We start from the raw sequence: 17600 nt of genomic DNA, 5'->3' as shown, positions 1-17600 counted from the left end.
AACATAAGAATCTTAGTTTCAGGTCATTATACACTGATTACATTACATTACAGTCATTTTGTGTGTGTAAAACCTAGTTATGCATATCATATTCCATTTCTGCCAATTAATCCCCCCTAAATGTTACACACTGTTCCTTTTAATGGAAAGAAAAGTATGGAACTTTACCGGATATGATTAAGATGTTGATAAGGACTTTGACAAACAAACCATAATGATAAAGACCATTTATTGAAATTAACAAGAGTTTACTTACACTGACATATTTTTGAGAGATTTAAATTACTTACAAATCAAAGAAAACTATTTTTTTGTTCTTAAATTTAATGAAACTTCTTTGCGTGAGCTTTTACAAGCTCTGGCCGACTGAATGCCATTTCACAGGCTGAACATTTATGGGGTTTCTCTCCTGTATGCGTCATTTGGTGTCTCTTCAAAATACCCGTGCTTTTAAAACATTTGTTGCATGTCGGACATTTGAACGGCTTTTCCCCCGTATGCATCCTCATGTGTGCGGTGAGGTAATAGGACTGCACAAACCCCTTTCCACATTCTCGACACTTGAACGGCCTCTCCCCAGTGTGGTAGCGAGTGTGTATCTTCAGTTCGGATGCCGACCTGAAACTCTTGCCGCACTCAACGCACGAGTACGGCCTTTCCTCTGTGTGGGTCAGATCGTGCCTCGTCAGCGAACTCGCACTTCGGAACAGTTTGCCGCAGCGGGAGCAAGGGTAGCGAACGCCGGCGTGCACTTTGGCCACGTGGAGGTCCAAGCTCCTTTTGAGCACGTAGGCTTGTCCGCAGTGCTCGCAGCAGAAGCGCTTTTCCATGGTGCCGCTGTGACAGCACAGCCTGTGCCTCTTTAGAGCCGCGTTGGACCTGAAACCTTTCCCGCAATCCCAGCAGAGGAACGGAGCCTCTTTTGTGTGAGTCCGGTCGTGCAGCTTCAGGGCGGACGCAAAACCGAACGCTTTGGGACACTTGGGGCATTTGAAAGGGAGGTCACCCGTGTGGAACCTCTCGTGCCTGATCAGACCTCTCAAACCTGTGTAAGTTTGTTTGCATAGGATGCAGGGAAAAGGTCCTCTGAAGTCATGCATGTCAACATAATGCTGGTTGAGGTCTATGAAACCTTTGAAACTCTCACCGCACTTAGTGCAGGAACGAGGCTTGTGTCTCAGATTGTGCGTTTTAAGTCTCGCCATGTCTGGGAAAGACCTGTTGCATTCCACACAATACAGTGAGGTATCGGCGGGTTTATGTGTGTTTCTCTGCTTGAGGTCCTTTGATTTCCTGCCCCTCTGATTACCCCAATGAGGTTTTTGACTCTGCTCCTTCATATCTCCTAACTGGACTTTGCTGCTGAACGGTTGGGGATCTTGCTGGCTGGGAGCAGGCAATTCCATTCCTGAAGGAACCTCCTCTTGTTTCTGATTCATCCCACATTCCTTCTCACAAGTCCTGACACCCTGAGTTTGGAGTTGGCCTCGAACTCTCCCTTGCTTTGGGTCTTGAGCATCTCTTTTTTCGTGCGCCTTAGAGGAACAGTTCTGAGGCTGTTGCGGCGGAGCGTTTCGACACGCATTTGACTCGTGTCTCTTCAGGTCGTGCTGGAACTGAAAGCATTTCTCACATCGGGAACATCGGAAAGGCCGCTCTCCCGTGTGGGTCCTCTGATGTCGTCTCATATCTGATGCGCGACTGTATGTCTTACCACATGTGGGACAAGTCTTGCCAGTTGACGGGACTCGAGGATCCTTCTTTGTCTGCTCATTTTTGAATGTTGAAACGTTTTTCACCTTTAGACCTCGAGATTCTCTGACTGGCCTTTGGGATGTGACCACAACAGGGGTAAACAGTACAGGCGACAGAACTACGTTAGATACGTTGAGGTTTTGCACTTGTCCGTCAATTGTTGTGCTGGAGTTTTCATCCTTCGTGCAGTTTTTCGTCTCACTAGGGCTCATGACAATGTACTCACTGTCATCTGTAGTTCTAACCAATGGCTGAACTTTTTGGTCCTCTCTAATATTGATCACTGAGTCTTCAACAGAGGACTTATTCTCTGTGGTAACAGTCTCCTGAGCCAGAATTTCTACATTATAAGCTACTTGGACCTCAACAGCACAAGAGTCTACACTCATCTTATCCCCATCCAAAGACTCGACATGTTGAACAGAGCGTGAGATATCTACTTTTACTTTTTCTCCACTGTTAACCAATGACTGATTCTCCAAGCCTTTGGTCTCTCTCCTCTTTGGTTCTTCTCTCTCCGTGTTTACATCATCTGCACTCTCTCCCAGTGTAGCGGTCTCCACTCTCAGTTCTTTGTGGAATGCCTCCATGTAATCGGTTAACACATTTACTTCTAGTGGCGTTTCTTCTTGTTCTGTCAAGGCTGTTTTCAAAGGTGGCAGACAGAGAGCTGAACAAATGCTGGTGCCAACTGTTTGATTATCTGAAAATTTGAAATACACACAGTTACTGCTAGATAAACAGCCACTGATATAATAGCTCTGCCATAAATTTGTACAACCATTATGTCAGTTTTCCATTCAAACTGCACTGCATGCTTACCACTTCTAGTTAGCTGACTGAGATCTTTTTGATATTCCAGGAGAACCTTAAGTTCTTGAGATTGGCAGAAAGACTTCACACATTCAGACAGAACTGAAGGCACGTCGCTGAACATACAGGCAACCTGCTCAAGGAAAAGGATCATATCATTTGAATTGTTTAACATTTTGGTGGAAAATGCTTTCTTTCCAAGAATTAGTTTGACAATTTACAGTGTATTTATTAGTGAGCTCTATAGATTGAGGTAGGTGTATTTATAAACTGTGGACCAGGAAGCGACCACCAGGTCTGAAAAGGGATACCAATGTTTAAGTACCTTAAATCTGCATTCTCTCTACTAGCCAGCAGGGGGTGACTCCTCTGGTTGCAAAAACAAAGAATTCTGATTGTATAGAAGTCTATGAGAAAATGACTCTACTTCTCACTTGATTTATTCCCTCAGTAAACATGGTAAACATGAATTTATGGTCTCAGTCACTATTTTCAATTCTTCTTCAATACAGCATGATGTTCATTTAGTAAATTACGGTCATTTTACAGTAAAATAGACAATAAAGCAGGGTGTGCTTTAGGGAGTTGCAACCTTGTGATTGCCAGGTCGCCACCACACTGTTGTCTGTGTTTTTGTCTTAGAACTTTAACCCTTTCAAAGCGGGTTTTCAGTTCATGAAAGATAATCAGAATATTTTGCCTAAAAAAGTATTTTTCAGCGTATGGTTGTACTTAACTCCACCCTCTATGATTACTTCTAGATGGAAAAAACCATGATGGCGACGGCTGGTGTACCAAACTCAAGGCTTCAGAACTGTAGTTGGGAAACCAATTCTTATATACAGTCTATGGTTTGGAAAGCTGTTTCCCAATTTCCATTCTTTGCGCTTAGCTAGACTAATCATATTCTGACTCCAGCTTCAAACTTAATGCGACTTGCGGTTAATATAAACCTACTTATGTCACTTGGAAAGAAAGCAAATAAGTGTAATTCCAAGAAATTATGAACTATTCTTTCACGGTAAAGTCCCATAAATGTTCAAAATGTCTTCACCGCATAGTGTGCCAAAATTGTAAATTACCTGTTTATAATTTGGTACAACAAGTAACTTGTCAAGCTGCGAGAGGAATATCTCCACAAACATCTGTATATCTTCAGAGTACTTGTCTCCAAATCTCACCGGGAAAACGTCCTAAAATTAAGCAAGTGACATTGATGAGCAGTCATGATATACAAAAATATCAAAGTCCCACAACCAGAGACACCTACCTGGAAGAAGTGCTGCCTCTCCTCCTGGTCTTTCAGCAGGGTGTGAATAAGACCGAGGAGGCTGGGTGCACACGACCCATCCCCTGAATCACTTATCTGTGATAAAGGGCAAAAGTCAGTAAGTTCTGGTTGTCAATAAAGAGTTAAGAATATAAACCACAGAATGTGTGAAATAAAGATGAATGTACCTCTGTGTTCCATAGTGAAGTGATTATGTCCAGGTGTGGCTGAATGGTCTTAATGTCTATTGTCTGATCTGGGCGACACAACTCCAGTGTCAGCTAAAACAAAGAAAAACAGTGGCAAATGTGTTAAATATTTGCCGTACAAGACGAGCAAACACTTGAGTTGTTGTGTGTCTCTGAACCAGCTTCCTCATACAGTACCTGAGCCCGGAGGCCAAGGCTGAGCAAACACCTCTGCCTGTGATTGAGAAGCTCTGGAACAATCTGGGTGACTGCTGTCACAAAGTCGTCCAGCAGCCCGTAATTGGCCACAACTTTCTGCTGGACAGTTTCCCAGATGGCTGCAGAGACCAGCCGAAGTGGTGGGACCAGGAGACGCAGACAGGACAAGGGCAGAGGGGGAGCTAGATTATGAGAGATTAATGACTTGAGTTTATTTTTTGATGATTAAGAAAAACAATCTGTGATGAATGTGCCAGTAGAATAGACTGCTATAAAAAAAAATAAAAGTTAGAGGTTGAAGAAGAGGGTATTTCTTGGTTCAATTAGCTATAAGCAAATAATAAGACCCCCAATAGGACTACATTTTTACTTGTACAGCATAATTTTTTACAACGAATTTTGGTCTGTTCATTTGGCAGACGTATCACGAACAGCACGTTATTGAGTTTGGTAGTAACGTTTCAACACACTGCTTGCTTCAGCCCTCACAGTTATACTTTAATGGAAGAAAATGATCAAAATGACAGAAGAACTGAATACAACGCATAGAACTTGTTCAACGCAGTAGAGTAGATTCATACAGTCCTCCACTCCCTCCACTGGCTTCCCATAAAACAACGCATCACTTTCAAAGTACTTCTGCTAGTATTCAAGGCCATAAGCTGTACCGGTCCAACCTACCTCCTGGACCTCCTCACCCCTCAAACCACATCCAAGACACTAAGGTCAGGAAAATCCAACATCCTTGCGGTTCCCCGGACAAAGCTGGCTACCATGGGAGATGGTGCCTTCTCTTCACTGGGGCCACGCCTGTGGAATGAGCTCCCGGAGAAGATCAGGGCCTTAAGACTCCCTCACCGCTTTTAAATCAAGTCTTAAAACTCACCTGTTCCTCTCTGCCTTCCCCTAGGGTCTTGATAATTTGGATTGCTTGTGTTTGGGTGGTTGTTCGGTTTTAATAGATATTCTTAGATTTCATTATGATTAAATTAATTAATTAATTTAAATTTAGCTGACTGGCTATTAGGACAGTTTTGCCAAATATTAGTTTACCCTAGCTTTTTTTTGTTTGTTTTTAGTGTTTTATTATTATATTTGATTATTGTGATTGTTCTACCCTGTGCAGCACCTTGAGATTTCTTTGTATTTTAAAGTGTGCTATATAAATAAAATCCATTATTAAATCCATTATACAGCCCTTGAGTTTTACTTCTAGGGGAAAAAGCCAAGTGTTCACTAATTTGACAGATTCAGCACGGAGTTAGACGTGTTTAAATAACAGCGGCACCGTTCGTGTGACGTTAAACCGGAATACTGTGCAGCCACGGACCTGCGCAACACACAAAAACAAAGCTCACACCTAGAATTAACTCATGCTCTAAACACCGGAAGAAAGATAATGTTATAAATATGTCTATTGTTCACTTTTTTTTTATTGAAAACGTTAAAAGACGTCTATCGAAGAAACAAACATTCCAAAACCCCCAAAGCAACGCAGCGGGACGTTTGAGAGGCTATGGAACGAGGCCACGGCGGTGACGTCACACCAGATAACAAATGAATGATTTTTTTTAGCAAAACACGACTGCTACCTGTCTTCTCGGACATCTGATGCATCATTTTGGCTTCACTAGTGTGTGTTCTCCTCTCAGAGTTGGCAAACAAACGATGAAGTTAAGCAGTTAAAGCCGGGCAGAGTTCTCATTTAGAAACACCCGGGGACATATTTAGCGGTAACACAGGAAGTACGGACTATGCGGAAGTGGATTTTTTCTGTTGTCACAATGGGCAGAGACCACACAGGTGAAACACTACCTGGGTGACTTGTGAGGAATAATAATAGGACAATGGGATTACAAGACTAAGATGGCGAGTAAATAGCAGCAGGCTTTCTTAAAACCCACCGCACCCCCAGGTTTGTGTGTTTGTTGTCTTGGGATTGGAGACATGCCCTGGCGTGTTGCTTTACAATTGGCTGCCATTACCTCCTCTATCACCATCTAATATTGACCACGTGTCGGTGCTAATCCACCGACCAGTCTGTTTTACGTCTACAAGACTGCAGCCAGTGTCTGTCCGCTTTCCTACTCAGAGTTGTTGTCCATTATGTGTCATCTACAGCTGAAAACACTGATTTTTGTAGCCTGGCTGCTGGGTTACGTCGCCTTCCTGGTGTCCATCAGGAAGATGTGGACGGGGAAATACGTCCGAAGCCCGCTCGCCCGTTCGCTGTTTATGAACATGGCGAGCGAGAACGAAGCGGACGCAATTGAGAAGCAAGAGGTATGAATTATTAATAATCACATCCGGTAGGTGAACTTGCAGGGTCCGGATTGGTTCCTGTATTGAGAGACCAACCACTGTCAATTCACGAGTGAATCCCAGACTCGTGTATGTGCACCGTTTCCAATATGCACGCTTCAGAGGTTTTATCAGTGACCTCAGTGAGCTGATCTGTTGTTTTATGATTTATTCTCTGTTCTTTGCATATTCCATTCTCACATTTAAATTGAGCAATTCGACTAATGTGAGCATGAATTCTGGATGGATTAATGGATGGATTCTGTTGGACTTTTCTGGTCCTTTTTGAAACACCAATAATGTACAAATCATTGGAAGAATCAGAGCTTAGGCTACATGGGTACTATAATTAAAAATAAGACGACATGTCATTTAATCATACTCATAAAATCTCCAAAGTGCCAAACATCAACAAAAAAGTCGGGACGTATCTGCACACTGGAAGTTGAGCTCCCTAAAGGTTTTTATTTGCAACGTTAATGAACGTTTATATGAAGAAATGTCCAAAATTCTTCAATCACATGAAAAACATGAAGATCTAAAAAAAAAAAAAAAGGAACATATTTAAACAGCTATAAGAACGTTTGATCCACATTTAAGCCACGAAGGTGGAAGTAGATTGGATCTAGTTTTCTACTGTAAATGCTTCTTCAATTGGTCCTAAATGTGTATTATTCTTTCCCCTGTGCCTCTAGTGGTACCAGTGCGGACCTGACCTGCTTGGAGAATCAGTGCGGCCCCACTTTGTCCAGAGCCACCTGGACTCCGACACCAAGGCTTTTCTCAAGCGGAGCATGGAGAAGTCTGGCTGGCTGTTCACTCAGCTCTACCACTCGTTCATGTCAACAGTCCTCGGCCCGCTGGTCTCACGCACTTCTATTAATGGGTGAGTGGCTAAGGCACACCCCTGTCTCCTTTCCCCCCCCACCGTAGTGCAATCGTCCTCTGAAATGCCTTCCCTGTCTCCAGGTTTCTGGGGCGTGGGTCCATGTTTGTGTTTTCTGCGGAGCAGTTCCAGCAGCTGCTCCGGATCGACCCCGAGTGGAGGGCAGAGAGGCTCCTGGACCTCGGAGCCGGGGACGGGGGTGTCACGGAGGTGATGGGTGCCTATTTCAGAGAGGTCTACGCAACCGAGGTCTCGCTACCCATGAAATGGCATCTCCAGAGGAGGAATTACAAGTGAGCAGTAAAACCGCGCCAATTCACATCTCCGTTCAGTGCGATATACATCCTACAACACTAACTCCATCAGTACAACTGCAGTTTATATGTCTTACTCCACTTTTCTGGGGGATTTTGTGTTTGGTGTTAAACTACCATTAATGAAACTCGAACCTTAAAATATCAATAAAAAACAAATTCAGTGGCTCTGGTTCCCAGTAAGCTTTTAATTTGAGTATTTGCAATACACAAGCATCCGATCTCAACAGTGATCGAGAAACTACAAGGGAGGCGACTGGAATTCATTAATGGGTAAAAACAGTATTTTTTACTTAAGAAGAGAAACTCACAGCATTAGAGTGGCTGCTATGACATGACTGTGTCAGTCATAAACAGTTCAGTCAGACGGGAAGTGAGCTATTCATTCAGGTTTAAGGAGAAGGTTCCCAGTCAGGATGCTCGTACATATGACGCAGCAGGATAAAGACTCATATTCAGAATTTCTACAGTAATTAAAAGATTGTAGGAGATATTGCACAAATTAAAGGGTTCATATAAATACTCTGAATATCAAATTTAACACCTTTTAAGCGGCTGTCAATTAAACCATATTCCAAGCGACAAGCCAATGAGGGTCACAACGCATTACGCCCTCTAACTTGAAACTTCTGTGCAACAAGAATTAAGTTTTCATTTCCAGTGTCTTTGCCTCTGATCATAAACACACCACAATAAAAGCAATTGGAATTAGAAAAAGAAAAACAGCATTTTTGATTGCTAAAACCTTTTTTTTTTTTTTTTTTTTTTTTTTTTTTTCTGTCGTGCTTAGAGTGCTGGATATCGATGAGTGGCATCAGACTGGTTTCCAGTATGATGTGATCAGCTGTCTGAACCTGCTGGACCGCTGCGACGATCCTCTGCATCTCCTGCGGGACATCAGGCTGTCGCTGGTTCCCAACACGGGGAGACTCATCCTGGCTGCGGTGCTTCCCTTCCAGCCTTATGTGGAAGTCGGTCAGTGGGGAATCAGCACAACTTGTCTCATGCGCATATGATTTTTTTCGTAAACACTATGAACTATTGATCTATTTTTGTTCTCAGGAGGAAGATGGCAGCGTCCTAAAGAACACGTTAAAATAAAAGGAAAAACATGGGAGGAGCAAGTAACCAACTTGTCCAATGAGGTTTTCCGGAGGGCGGGGTTTGAGGTGGAAGCCGTGACCCGATTGCCGTACCTCTGCGAGGGGGACATGTATAACGACTACTACGTTCTTGATGATGCAGTTTTTGTTCTCAAGGCCTCAGAGGAAAGTTCAGAGTCTGCTTGAATACCAAATGCAACGTTGAACTATCGGAGATCCCGCCAACCTTATCTGTGTACTGTCAGGTCACTCCTGGAAGGATTTTAGTGCAATTTTCATATGCGTCATTCATAAAACACAGTATTTCTGACGCTATTTCTTTACAACGGTGAGGCAGCTGTGAAGCTCAGGTACTGTAGTTCCTACATTTACCAGCTATCTTGTGTGACAGTGATACTTCTACTTTTAAAGCAAAAAAACAACTGATTGGCAGATTGCCTGTATTTAAATGCCACTGAGGATCCAATCCTCTAAGACTTGTCACTATGCTGTAGGTGTTCTGTTATCCATGCAAAGGGTTACTGTTATTATTTCATCATTCTGGAATGAGAACAATCCTGTACTTATATTTCACTTTGTAATGAAAGGAATCGGTGTACTTGATTTAACCATTGGGAATTGAACTTCTTGTATTGCAATGCATTTTTTTAATTCTTATTTTTATAACTTTTACTGCTATTAGTGATGACAAAAATAATATGAGGCCTTTTTAAAGCGAGCCTATGTAAATTATAGGTTAGCATTGTGTTTAAAGCTGCATTAATTGATTTCTTCACCACTAGGGGACAGTGCAACAAGTTAAAACGTACAGTATTTTGATGAAACAATTACCTAAATACATATACAGAAGCAACATTAACGTGTGAAAGCATCACCGTAAAAATACTGTATATTGCTGGTGGGTCAGCTGATGTACTGTGTAGAACACTGAAGTAAATATCAGTAAAATAATGGCAACCAAGCAGTAGTTTACTATAATTAAAATGTTTTTACAGTTATTTCTTAACTTTTGTCGGTGCTGGAGTTTGTCGGTGCTGGAGTTTGTCGGTGCTGCTGGGACCAACTTGGAATATGCGCTCGCTACGGGAAGGGGCTATTATTGAACCCGTCCTTGCTTATTAAAATGGAATCTTGAGCATAAATGTTATGCAAAAGACTTGTTAATTACACTACACTACAAACGCTAAAAGCAACCCCTTTTAAATGACATGTCATTTGACCCATTGTTTAAATGACAAATGCTGATTAGTGCATTTTCAAAGCTATAAAATATTGAAGCTGTAGTAGAAGAAATGTCAAACAGCAATATAGTTATAGTTTACCAACATTTTTTTACTTTTGAATTCCATTTTTTTGTTGTAAGAAAATATATTATTCAGTCTTTTAATAGTTACATGGTCTTGCTTTAAATCAATCTTGCACAAATGCACTATTAAAAAACGTCCCACAATTAATGCAACATTTGTATTGAAAGAGTATCATATGGGTCCCCAAATAAAAAAAAATATACATTAATTTCTACATTTGTCACCTCTTTTATGTCAATGCCACTCAATGAATGTGATTTGTAATTGGTTTAGATTATCTTTGAGACTGTACAATTGTCCGTTTTATTTACAGTCAAGTAGTTTACCCACATAGCTAAGATATCAATCTACTGGTGCATTTCCTTGTATAGTGAAGCGTAGAGCTGAACGAGGAAACTCGTATTTACTGTATTTTCCACCGAACTTGGAGGCAGCATTCACATAGCATAATATATGCACATTGTGCATCCCTCTCTTCTGATTGGCTGAGCGTCCGGACGCGTCGTCTTGCATTGGGTCCCGTCGTCTTGGCCACGTACCCAAGCCACGTCGCGCTTTGCTCGCCATTTTCCCCATCTTCTGAAGCCAGAAACAGTCTATTTTAGTGTCACGGTGTCATTCAACACTGTCAGATCATTGATTAATCGTTGCCGAAGACCAACTGAGCTCTTCATAGAGTCTGAAGTCGGGTCACCTCAGCTGGAGCTCCCACAAACATGAACATTTTCAGGCTAACCGGCGATCTCTCCCACCTAGCAGCCATCATCATCCTGCTGCTAAAAATATGGAAAACCAGGTCTTGTGCCGGTAAGTAAGTTGGTCGTACACCTTTGCAGCTTGCCCGAGCTCCCGGTTTGCACAGAAGGCTTCTTGTCGTTTCATGTCTCTGCTGTGAAACTTGTTGTGTGACGCTGGTTGGAGCTCATTAGCCAGCTCGGCTATCGTTAGCCAGCCGGCTAGTAACACTGACGTTAGCTAGCCATCATGTCTGACCCTCACTGCCACTGTCACGAACATGGCTTACTTGGGTGGGACGTGAAACTTTATGTTCATGTCGGAGAGGAAAAAACACAGAGCCACCTGTAAAGTCTAGCTAGCTGTCTTGCTAGCTAACGTTAGCCGTGGCAGCGCAGCGGGCCCCGCGGTACACGTCAGGTGGGGACAAGGGGGACCAGAGGGCCACATCAGTTGTTAGTTTGGCATGTGGGGCCTCTTCCTTTCAATTGTCGGTGGGGGGGGATTATTGTGCTAGTTTCACGTCGCCCCGTGCTCTTCCCATACGTTGTGTTGGCCCGTCGTGACCTATCTGACGTGGCAGCACAGAGTGCTCACAGGTTGTCAGCTGGAGATGCAAAGTCAGTGACTGAACACACTCTTTTGGATTTTGCCCAGCAGGCTTTGCAAGAGGTTGGTTAGCTGCGTTATCAATGAGACTGTGCTGCATTTTTCCTGCTCGTCCGGTGGTCAAAGGTTAGGGTCGTATCTCTGCAAGACAGTCACCCACCTGAGTTATGTCATTGCTGCTGTTTGCTTGAGATTATACTAGATAGCTCTGCACGTGCAAGTCAATCTTGTTCAAGCCTCCGTGATCTGATCTATTATAAGTAGACTATGTTTTGTTTCTAACAGTGCAGTGATCACTGATCATGCCCCCCCCCCCCAATCCATCCTAGTCTGACAGTTGAAGGAAGCATGTTGTCACTTGCGAGGCAGTGTGTGAGGTTTGTGGCTGTTTCCTTTTAAAATGCCATGACTTCTATTTAAAGCACAACAGACCAAATGTAATGTAGTGTGTTGTACCAGGGTGAGCTCCATCTGCTACCTTAAAACACAAGCAAGTCACATCAAAACTGTCTGGACGGATTGCCCTCTGGATAAGAATTCATTTTGTGAGGTATCCGTTTAAATACCAAGAAGTTAGGTATAAATGGGGTGGCTGTGGCTCAGTTGGTAGAGCGGGTTGTCCTTTTTAACCACAAATTTGGTAGTCCGATCCCCTGGTTCCTTCCTGACTGTAGGTTTAAGTGTCTTCGAGTGAGACGCTGAACTCCAAGTTGCTCCCCACGTGCTTTAGATCAGCCCACTGCTCCTAATGCTTATGGTGGGTCAAATGCAGGAGCTGAATTGAATCTGTGTATGGGATTTTTTTGTAATAAACCCATTTCTTAGATGTAAAGATGTTTGAATGCCCACTGCTGTCTCCTCACAGGTATTTCTGGAAAGAGTCAAGTCCTGTTCGCCTTGGTGTTCACCACTCGCTACCTGGACTTGCTCACCTCCTTTATCTCTCTCTACAACACCACCATGAAGGTGAGGCGCTCGCACGTTGCTCCTCACTCTCATATCCTGAAGCTATACACGCTTGGTTATAGCTTAAGTAGTACACCAAGCCAACACACCCGTGTTTGCTAAAGGATGGCTGTGAAAGATGCAAAAGACTTGTGTGACGTTGCTCCTCAATTGAATGCATGACGGGTCATTATGTACTTGGTGAAGTAAATATCTGTTTGTCATTTTTCTGTGTCTTTCAGGTCATCTACATTGGATGCGCGTACGCCACGGTGTACCTGATCTATCTGAAGTTCAAGGCGACTTATGACGGGAACCACGACACGTTCAGAGTGGAGTTCCTGGTCGTTCCTGTTGGTGGCTTGGCTTTCCTGGTTAACCACGACTTCTCTCCCCTGGAGGTCAGCAGTACTGCACAGACACACTGATACCCCCATACCATCATACAGCGGAACCCTTCTGAATGTGCACGTAACCTCCATTTACACCTGACAGCTGTTGCTCTGGTTGTCACTGTAAGCAGACACAAATAGAGTTGACGTTAAATGTACTTGAATTTGGTCCAATTCAGGTTTTGCTGGTTTTATTTACGAGCTTAAACTGGTTTGACTTTATGCAAAGCAGTGGCTCAATCCAGCTTGTAATGCATTACCGGCTCTTCATATGGTCACTAAACTGGGTTTGATAGGAATAGAATAAGCACACACAGAGCATCAAGTTGAAAATCAGCCAAATTGCTTTATTATTTCTCCTTTTAATTTCTCCCCTTTTCCTACGGCAACCTGATTCAATGAACAGAGACCAACATTAAAATCAATTCTAGTAATATAGGCAACATGACAACGTGCTTAACCCTTGTGTTGTCTTAGGGGTCAAAAATGACCCGCCACTATGTTTAACAGCATAGGAATGAATGACAGGTTGTTTCTTCATGCAAAATAGATTTGGGGTTTAAAATGCAATCAAGCTGCTTTATTTTAGGGGTTTAGTGAAGGCGGGTCATTTTTTACCCTTAGGACAAGTGGTGTATACAGAAAGTTAAGACAACACAAGGGTTAATATAATATTATTTTTGTTTATAAACGCACCAACGGAGCCACTAGTGTCTGACCATGCCGTGCGTAAGTTACTCGCAGAGCCGAGGCCTGCGACATGAAGCATATTGAATTTCTGTAGAGGTTGGAGGACCCGCCTGTGTGTTTGTTTACTAGAAAGTTTAATTTTTTTGGAGTGACTAGTCGAGTAATGGCATAGTTAGTCTCAAAGAAAACTAAAACTTTGCAAATATGATAACATTACTGATTTGAAGCCAATGAATGAGGTGAGCCAAAAAATGTAGATGAGGCAACATGTAAACACTCTGTCTTGCAGAAAGCCCTGAAGGCAACTACACTCTCATTCATGGGCTCTCTCTTTGTCTCATGTCCCACTTGGGTGCGACGGCTAAGTCAAGCATGACACCTAGTGGCAAAGTTTGTTAAACCGGTTTGGTCGGTCTAGTCCAATGTTGGGTTTAAATATCACCTGTCTGAATTAATTTTTTTACACCATCCCAACCTTTATTGTCTTGCTTGCCCACATGTGTTTTGTTCTATCTGTTTGTCTCTCTCTCTCTCTCTCTCTCTCTCTCTCTCTCTCTCTCTCTCTCTCTCTCTCTCTCTCTTTAGAATTTAGGAAAATGGCATTCAAATATAAATGTATAGACCGATTCAAAGGAGTTGCATTGCTAGGCAACGGCTTAGGTCCATATTACGTCTTGTCATCCAATGCCATTCACTTACACAGCAGAAGGAAAGGACACACTTGGAGTGTTTATGTTTACAGCTATGAAATTATCCACACACACACAACAATGTTGTTCAGTTAAAGATGGTGCAAAGTCTCTAGGACAAGTATGCAAATGTATTTGAATTCAGTCAGCACATATTGGTGACATATACCACCCAGACATATACCGCCCATTATTTTCCCCACCAACACTCCGTCTCCCCCTCTGTTTGGCCCAGATTCTGTGGACATTCTCCATCTACTTGGAGTCGGTGGCCATCCTGCCACAGCTGTTCATGATCAGCAAGACCGGCGAGGCCGAGACCATCACCACCCACTACCTGTTCTTCCTGGGACTCTACAGAGCCCTCTACCTCATCAACTGGATATGGAGGTTCTACTTCGAGGGATTCTTTGACATGATCGCCATCGTTGCTGGGGTGGTACAGACCATCCTGTACTGCGATTTCTTCTATTTGTATGTAACAAAAGGTGAATGCGGCTGCGTTTTTGTTTTCATTTGCTCTGGTAGATGGTCAGGTATCAAGCAATACTGATTTAAAATCAGAGCTGCGTTGAGCATTCAAAAGATTGGTACTTAACCGTAAATTAACTGAAAGCCGTTTCTTCTTTTTAAATGTAGAAGACAGGAAATGCTAATAGTTAAATGTCAAACTTTATATTTTAAAGGAACAGTGTATCATATTTAGGGGGATTGAGTGGCAGAAATGGAAAAGAAACATAACAGTGTTGTCATAGGTGTATAATCACCTTTAAACTAGGAATCATGTTTTCGTTAGCTCAAAATAGCCATTTATATCTACATAGGGAACAGTCTTCCACCTTGCACTTTTTCTATAGCAGCCGAGAACGGACAAACTATAACCGGCTATAACAAGAGCCTTTCATGTTTTTACGCATAACCTTTATGTTCGGTATTAAGCAGGCACCAGTTCTAAATTATTAAAGAACAGAGTATTGATAGGCCCCAGCGCTACTGGTGCTTATTATGACTACTTTATAATATTGTAATTTATTATCATGCTGAAGCACACAGCTCTTAGGTCCTCCAACTACACACACACAAAGACAAAAGCACACACACTACACACACGGAACTAAGTCAGCATACAGAGCAGAGGCAGAGAAAGCAACAACACGTCTGTTCAACCAGCATTATCATGTCAACGAAAGCTAATTCAATCAGCTCCGTCCAGAGGATCCCGTCCACCTCTGCTATGTTTACACAAGCTCAACACGAAAAATTTAAAACAAGCTAAAACAAAAGCTGTCTTTATGATGCCTTTTTATCTAAGTTTGTTGTTGTAAACTTCACTGCTGGCTGAGACAAAGCACCTCACCACTAGAGGCTACTACATTTCACACACTGTCCCTTTTTAATATAGCCCCAGACCTGTCAGACAGTCCAGTATGCACCATAACATTGAAATTCGTATTATCATAATATTAAATACTGAATGAAATGGTGTGAGTAAGAAAGAACATTCTTTAGGTAATTTAATCATAGACAGTGTTGTCTCGCTATAAAGGGTCGCTAGTTCTAGAGGTTGGGAATCTGTCTCGGCCATAAGTTTCTGCATGCAGTGAGAAAATATGCCGATACTGGAATGAAACATTGAGTAATGTCGATCAATCTGTTTTGTTGCTATTATGAATGCTGTCAATCGGTCATGTTGTCTGTGTCTAACATAAAGCCTTCCTGTCTTGTTTCAGTGCTGAAAGGAAAGAAGCTGAGTCTGCCGGCTTAAGTGCCAAAGAGGATAGTTTTGGGAGACTCATAAAGGGGGATCGGAGGGGAGGAGGAGAGGTAGTGGACGCCTCTGACCCCCCCCCACCCCACCCTCCACCACTGCTTCCTCCTCTTCCCCTCCCGTCAGTGTAAGATGCCTGAGACAGAGAGTGAACGGGAGCCGCTGGCTGCACCACCTTCTGATCCAGAATCAGCGGGATCAGAAGACCTGCAGAGGCTGCTCCGTGGCCTTTCGGATTTCTGTTTAATGCATCTTGCCTTAACTTTTTTTTTAATACTCTGTATAAAGGAAGAAAAAAAAAAAAAAAAATACGAGTTTTCTACCGAAAAATGTGTACTCTGAAGATTTGACACATTGGTGAATAAGAGCTGAAGATGTAAAATTGCCTTTGATTTGGCATTGTATGATATTGAAGCGGACTTCTTGTGGTGGGATATTATTGACTCGAGCGTTTGTAATAGTATTTGCAATCGAAATAAATGTGCATTGTTTTTTTCCTGAATCAATTTGGGGAGGAATTTGTTGGATCCTCATAACTTTGGTGGTCAAACTATTCATGTTTTGCTCTTCTATTTTTGACCACTATGCATTTCCATGTATAATGACTGTCTATTTTAGTTTCCTGTGCATTTGGTAGAGTAGAAATTCAATGTAGATGCCAAAATTTAACATTCTCTTTTCCAGAATTTTTTGTTCTAAAGAATTCAAAATTGACCGGTATGAGTTGCTTTTGTGTGATTGAAAGTAAAGGGTTGCAAAGGACACGCATCATTGTAAATTGCTGCTTTTTTTTCATTTCAAGATCCAATTTTTTACCCATTGAGGGCACTATATATTACCTGTAAGTATACATCTTTGCCCCACCCATTCATTTCAGATGTCTCCTGTAAATGTCTGAGAGAGGGTGTATTCACTGGTAATGTGTTGTATGTGAAGTATCACAACAGAAAAGCCTTTAATTTTTCTTTTAGGTGCAGATGTATTTATGTTTTTATCTTCTTTCCGGTTTCCAATCAACAGAGTCCGTAGTTGTGCGTTATTTTAACAGTAGAATGAGATCTCCCTGTCAGAGATGAGCACAACCCCACGAACGCTGTCACACTGAAATAGTTCTCGAGACATATCTGCTTCTATTTTAGTTTTCACCCATCATTCCAAGTTTCCTTTTAATTTCTTACCAAAGCTTTTGCATGATGTTGCCACCACAAATAAAGACTTTATGGGAAACATTTGTGTCATCGCTTTGGTTACAATGATGTTAAAAGAGCACTCCACTGATTTAGCATTGCAGCCTGTAACATTGCCGGACTGTTGATGAAGAATTAAAAAAAAAAAAAAAAAAAAGAAAGAGATTCAAGGATCATTATTGTCATTATGCAACACAGGGATGCACAACGAACAAAAAAGACTACTACATTCCTGTACTGCATTTTTGGGGATTTGCATCATAAGGAAAGTAAACAACAGCAACAAAAACAATTCTTTGGGCAGATAATATGGCAGACATCTTCACATTAAAAATTCAACATGAGAAAAAATAAACCTTGTCCATCATTTTGACTGTGTTTAAGCACCAAGCATACAGGCCACGGCGGTTGAGTGCATTACTTATTGTT

General features: G+C 42.2%; 3 protein-coding genes across 4 annotated transcripts; 2 read left to right on the top strand and 1 right to left on the bottom strand.

Moving 5' to 3' along the window:
* Positions 1 to 264: 264 nt before the first annotated feature.
* Positions 265 to 5916, bottom strand: LOC129091191 (zinc finger protein 569-like). Its single transcript, XM_054598707.1, has 7 exons — positions 5838 to 5916; positions 4225 to 4427; positions 4027 to 4119; positions 3839 to 3934; positions 3651 to 3761; positions 2578 to 2701; positions 265 to 2458 (listed from the first exon to the last, which is right to left on the bottom strand). The coding sequence occupies exons 1-7, from the start codon at positions 5863 to 5865 to the stop codon at positions 324 to 326; spliced, it is 2790 nt and encodes a 929-aa protein (XP_054454682.1). The 5' UTR covers positions 5866 to 5916; the 3' UTR covers positions 265 to 323.
* An 86-nt stretch (positions 5917 to 6002) lies between these two features.
* mettl9 (methyltransferase like 9) lies at positions 6003 to 10344 on the top strand. Of its 2 annotated transcripts, XM_054599405.1 has the most exons (6): positions 6003 to 6160; positions 6367 to 6528; positions 7242 to 7432; positions 7516 to 7725; positions 8537 to 8721; positions 8809 to 10344. In XM_054599405.1, exons 2-6 carry the CDS (start codon positions 6433 to 6435, stop codon positions 9033 to 9035), a joined length of 909 nt encoding a protein of 302 aa, XP_054455380.1. In that variant the 5' UTR covers positions 6003 to 6160; positions 6367 to 6432; the 3' UTR covers positions 9036 to 10344. The 2 variants fall into 2 exon arrangements, with proteins under 2 accessions (XP_054455380.1, XP_054455381.1); XM_054599406.1 differs by lacking the exon at positions 6003 to 6160 and having other exon boundaries at positions 6337 to 6528.
* Positions 10345 to 10650: 306 nt separating this feature from the next.
* On the top strand, positions 10651 to 17211 carry kdelr2b (KDEL endoplasmic reticulum protein retention receptor 2b). Its single transcript, XM_054598765.1, has 5 exons — positions 10651 to 10963; positions 12366 to 12466; positions 12688 to 12846; positions 14452 to 14704; positions 15947 to 17211. The coding sequence occupies exons 1-5, from the start codon at positions 10873 to 10875 to the stop codon at positions 15979 to 15981; spliced, it is 639 nt and encodes a 212-aa protein (XP_054454740.1). The 5' UTR covers positions 10651 to 10872; the 3' UTR covers positions 15982 to 17211.
* The last annotated feature ends 389 nt before the right edge of the window (positions 17212 to 17600 follow it).

Source organism: Anoplopoma fimbria, chromosome 5, assembly GCF_027596085.1.
Source record: "Anoplopoma fimbria isolate UVic2021 breed Golden Eagle Sablefish chromosome 5, Afim_UVic_2022, whole genome shotgun sequence".
Lineage (NCBI taxonomy): Eukaryota > Metazoa > Chordata > Actinopteri > Perciformes > Anoplopomatidae > Anoplopoma > Anoplopoma fimbria.
Note: the sequence above shows the minus strand (reverse complement) of the source record. Positions and strands in the feature narration are given on the sequence as shown.

What these genes read in the sequence shown, in the direction of transcription:
- LOC129091191 (XM_054598707.1), bottom strand. Translation starts at nt 5,865, where the DNA reads ATGATGCATCAGATGTCCGAGAAGACAG. An exon ending in GCCTTGGCCTCCGGGCTCAG is followed by an intron (nt 4,120 to 4,224) that starts GTACTGTATGAG and finishes TCTTTGTTTTAG; the next exon opens with CTGACACTGGAGTTGTGTCG. An exon ending in CAGTCAGCTAACTAGAAGTG is followed by an intron (nt 2,459 to 2,577) that starts GTAAGCATGCAG and finishes TCAAATTTTCAG; the next exon opens with ATAATCAAACAGTTGGCACC.
- mettl9 (XM_054599406.1), top strand. Translation starts at nt 6,352, where the DNA reads ATGTGTCATCTACAGCTGAAAACACTGATTTTTGTAGCCTGGCTGCTG. An exon ending in TCACGCACTTCTATTAATGG is followed by an intron (nt 7,433 to 7,515) that starts GTGAGTGGCTAA and finishes CCCTGTCTCCAG; the next exon opens with GTTTCTGGGGCGTGGGTCCA. An exon ending in CCAGCCTTATGTGGAAGTCG is followed by an intron (nt 8,722 to 8,808) that starts GTCAGTGGGGAA and finishes TTTTGTTCTCAG; the next exon opens with GAGGAAGATGGCAGCGTCCT.
- kdelr2b (XM_054598765.1), top strand. Translation starts at nt 10,873, where the DNA reads ATGAACATTTTCAGGCTAACCGGCGATCTCTCCCACCTAGCAGCCATC. An exon ending in GAAAACCAGGTCTTGTGCCG is followed by an intron (nt 10,964 to 12,365) that starts GTAAGTAAGTTG and finishes GTCTCCTCACAG; the next exon opens with GTATTTCTGGAAAGAGTCAA. An exon ending in CTATTTGTATGTAACAAAAG is followed by an intron (nt 14,705 to 15,946) that starts GTGAATGCGGCT and finishes GTCTTGTTTCAG; the next exon opens with TGCTGAAAGGAAAGAAGCTG.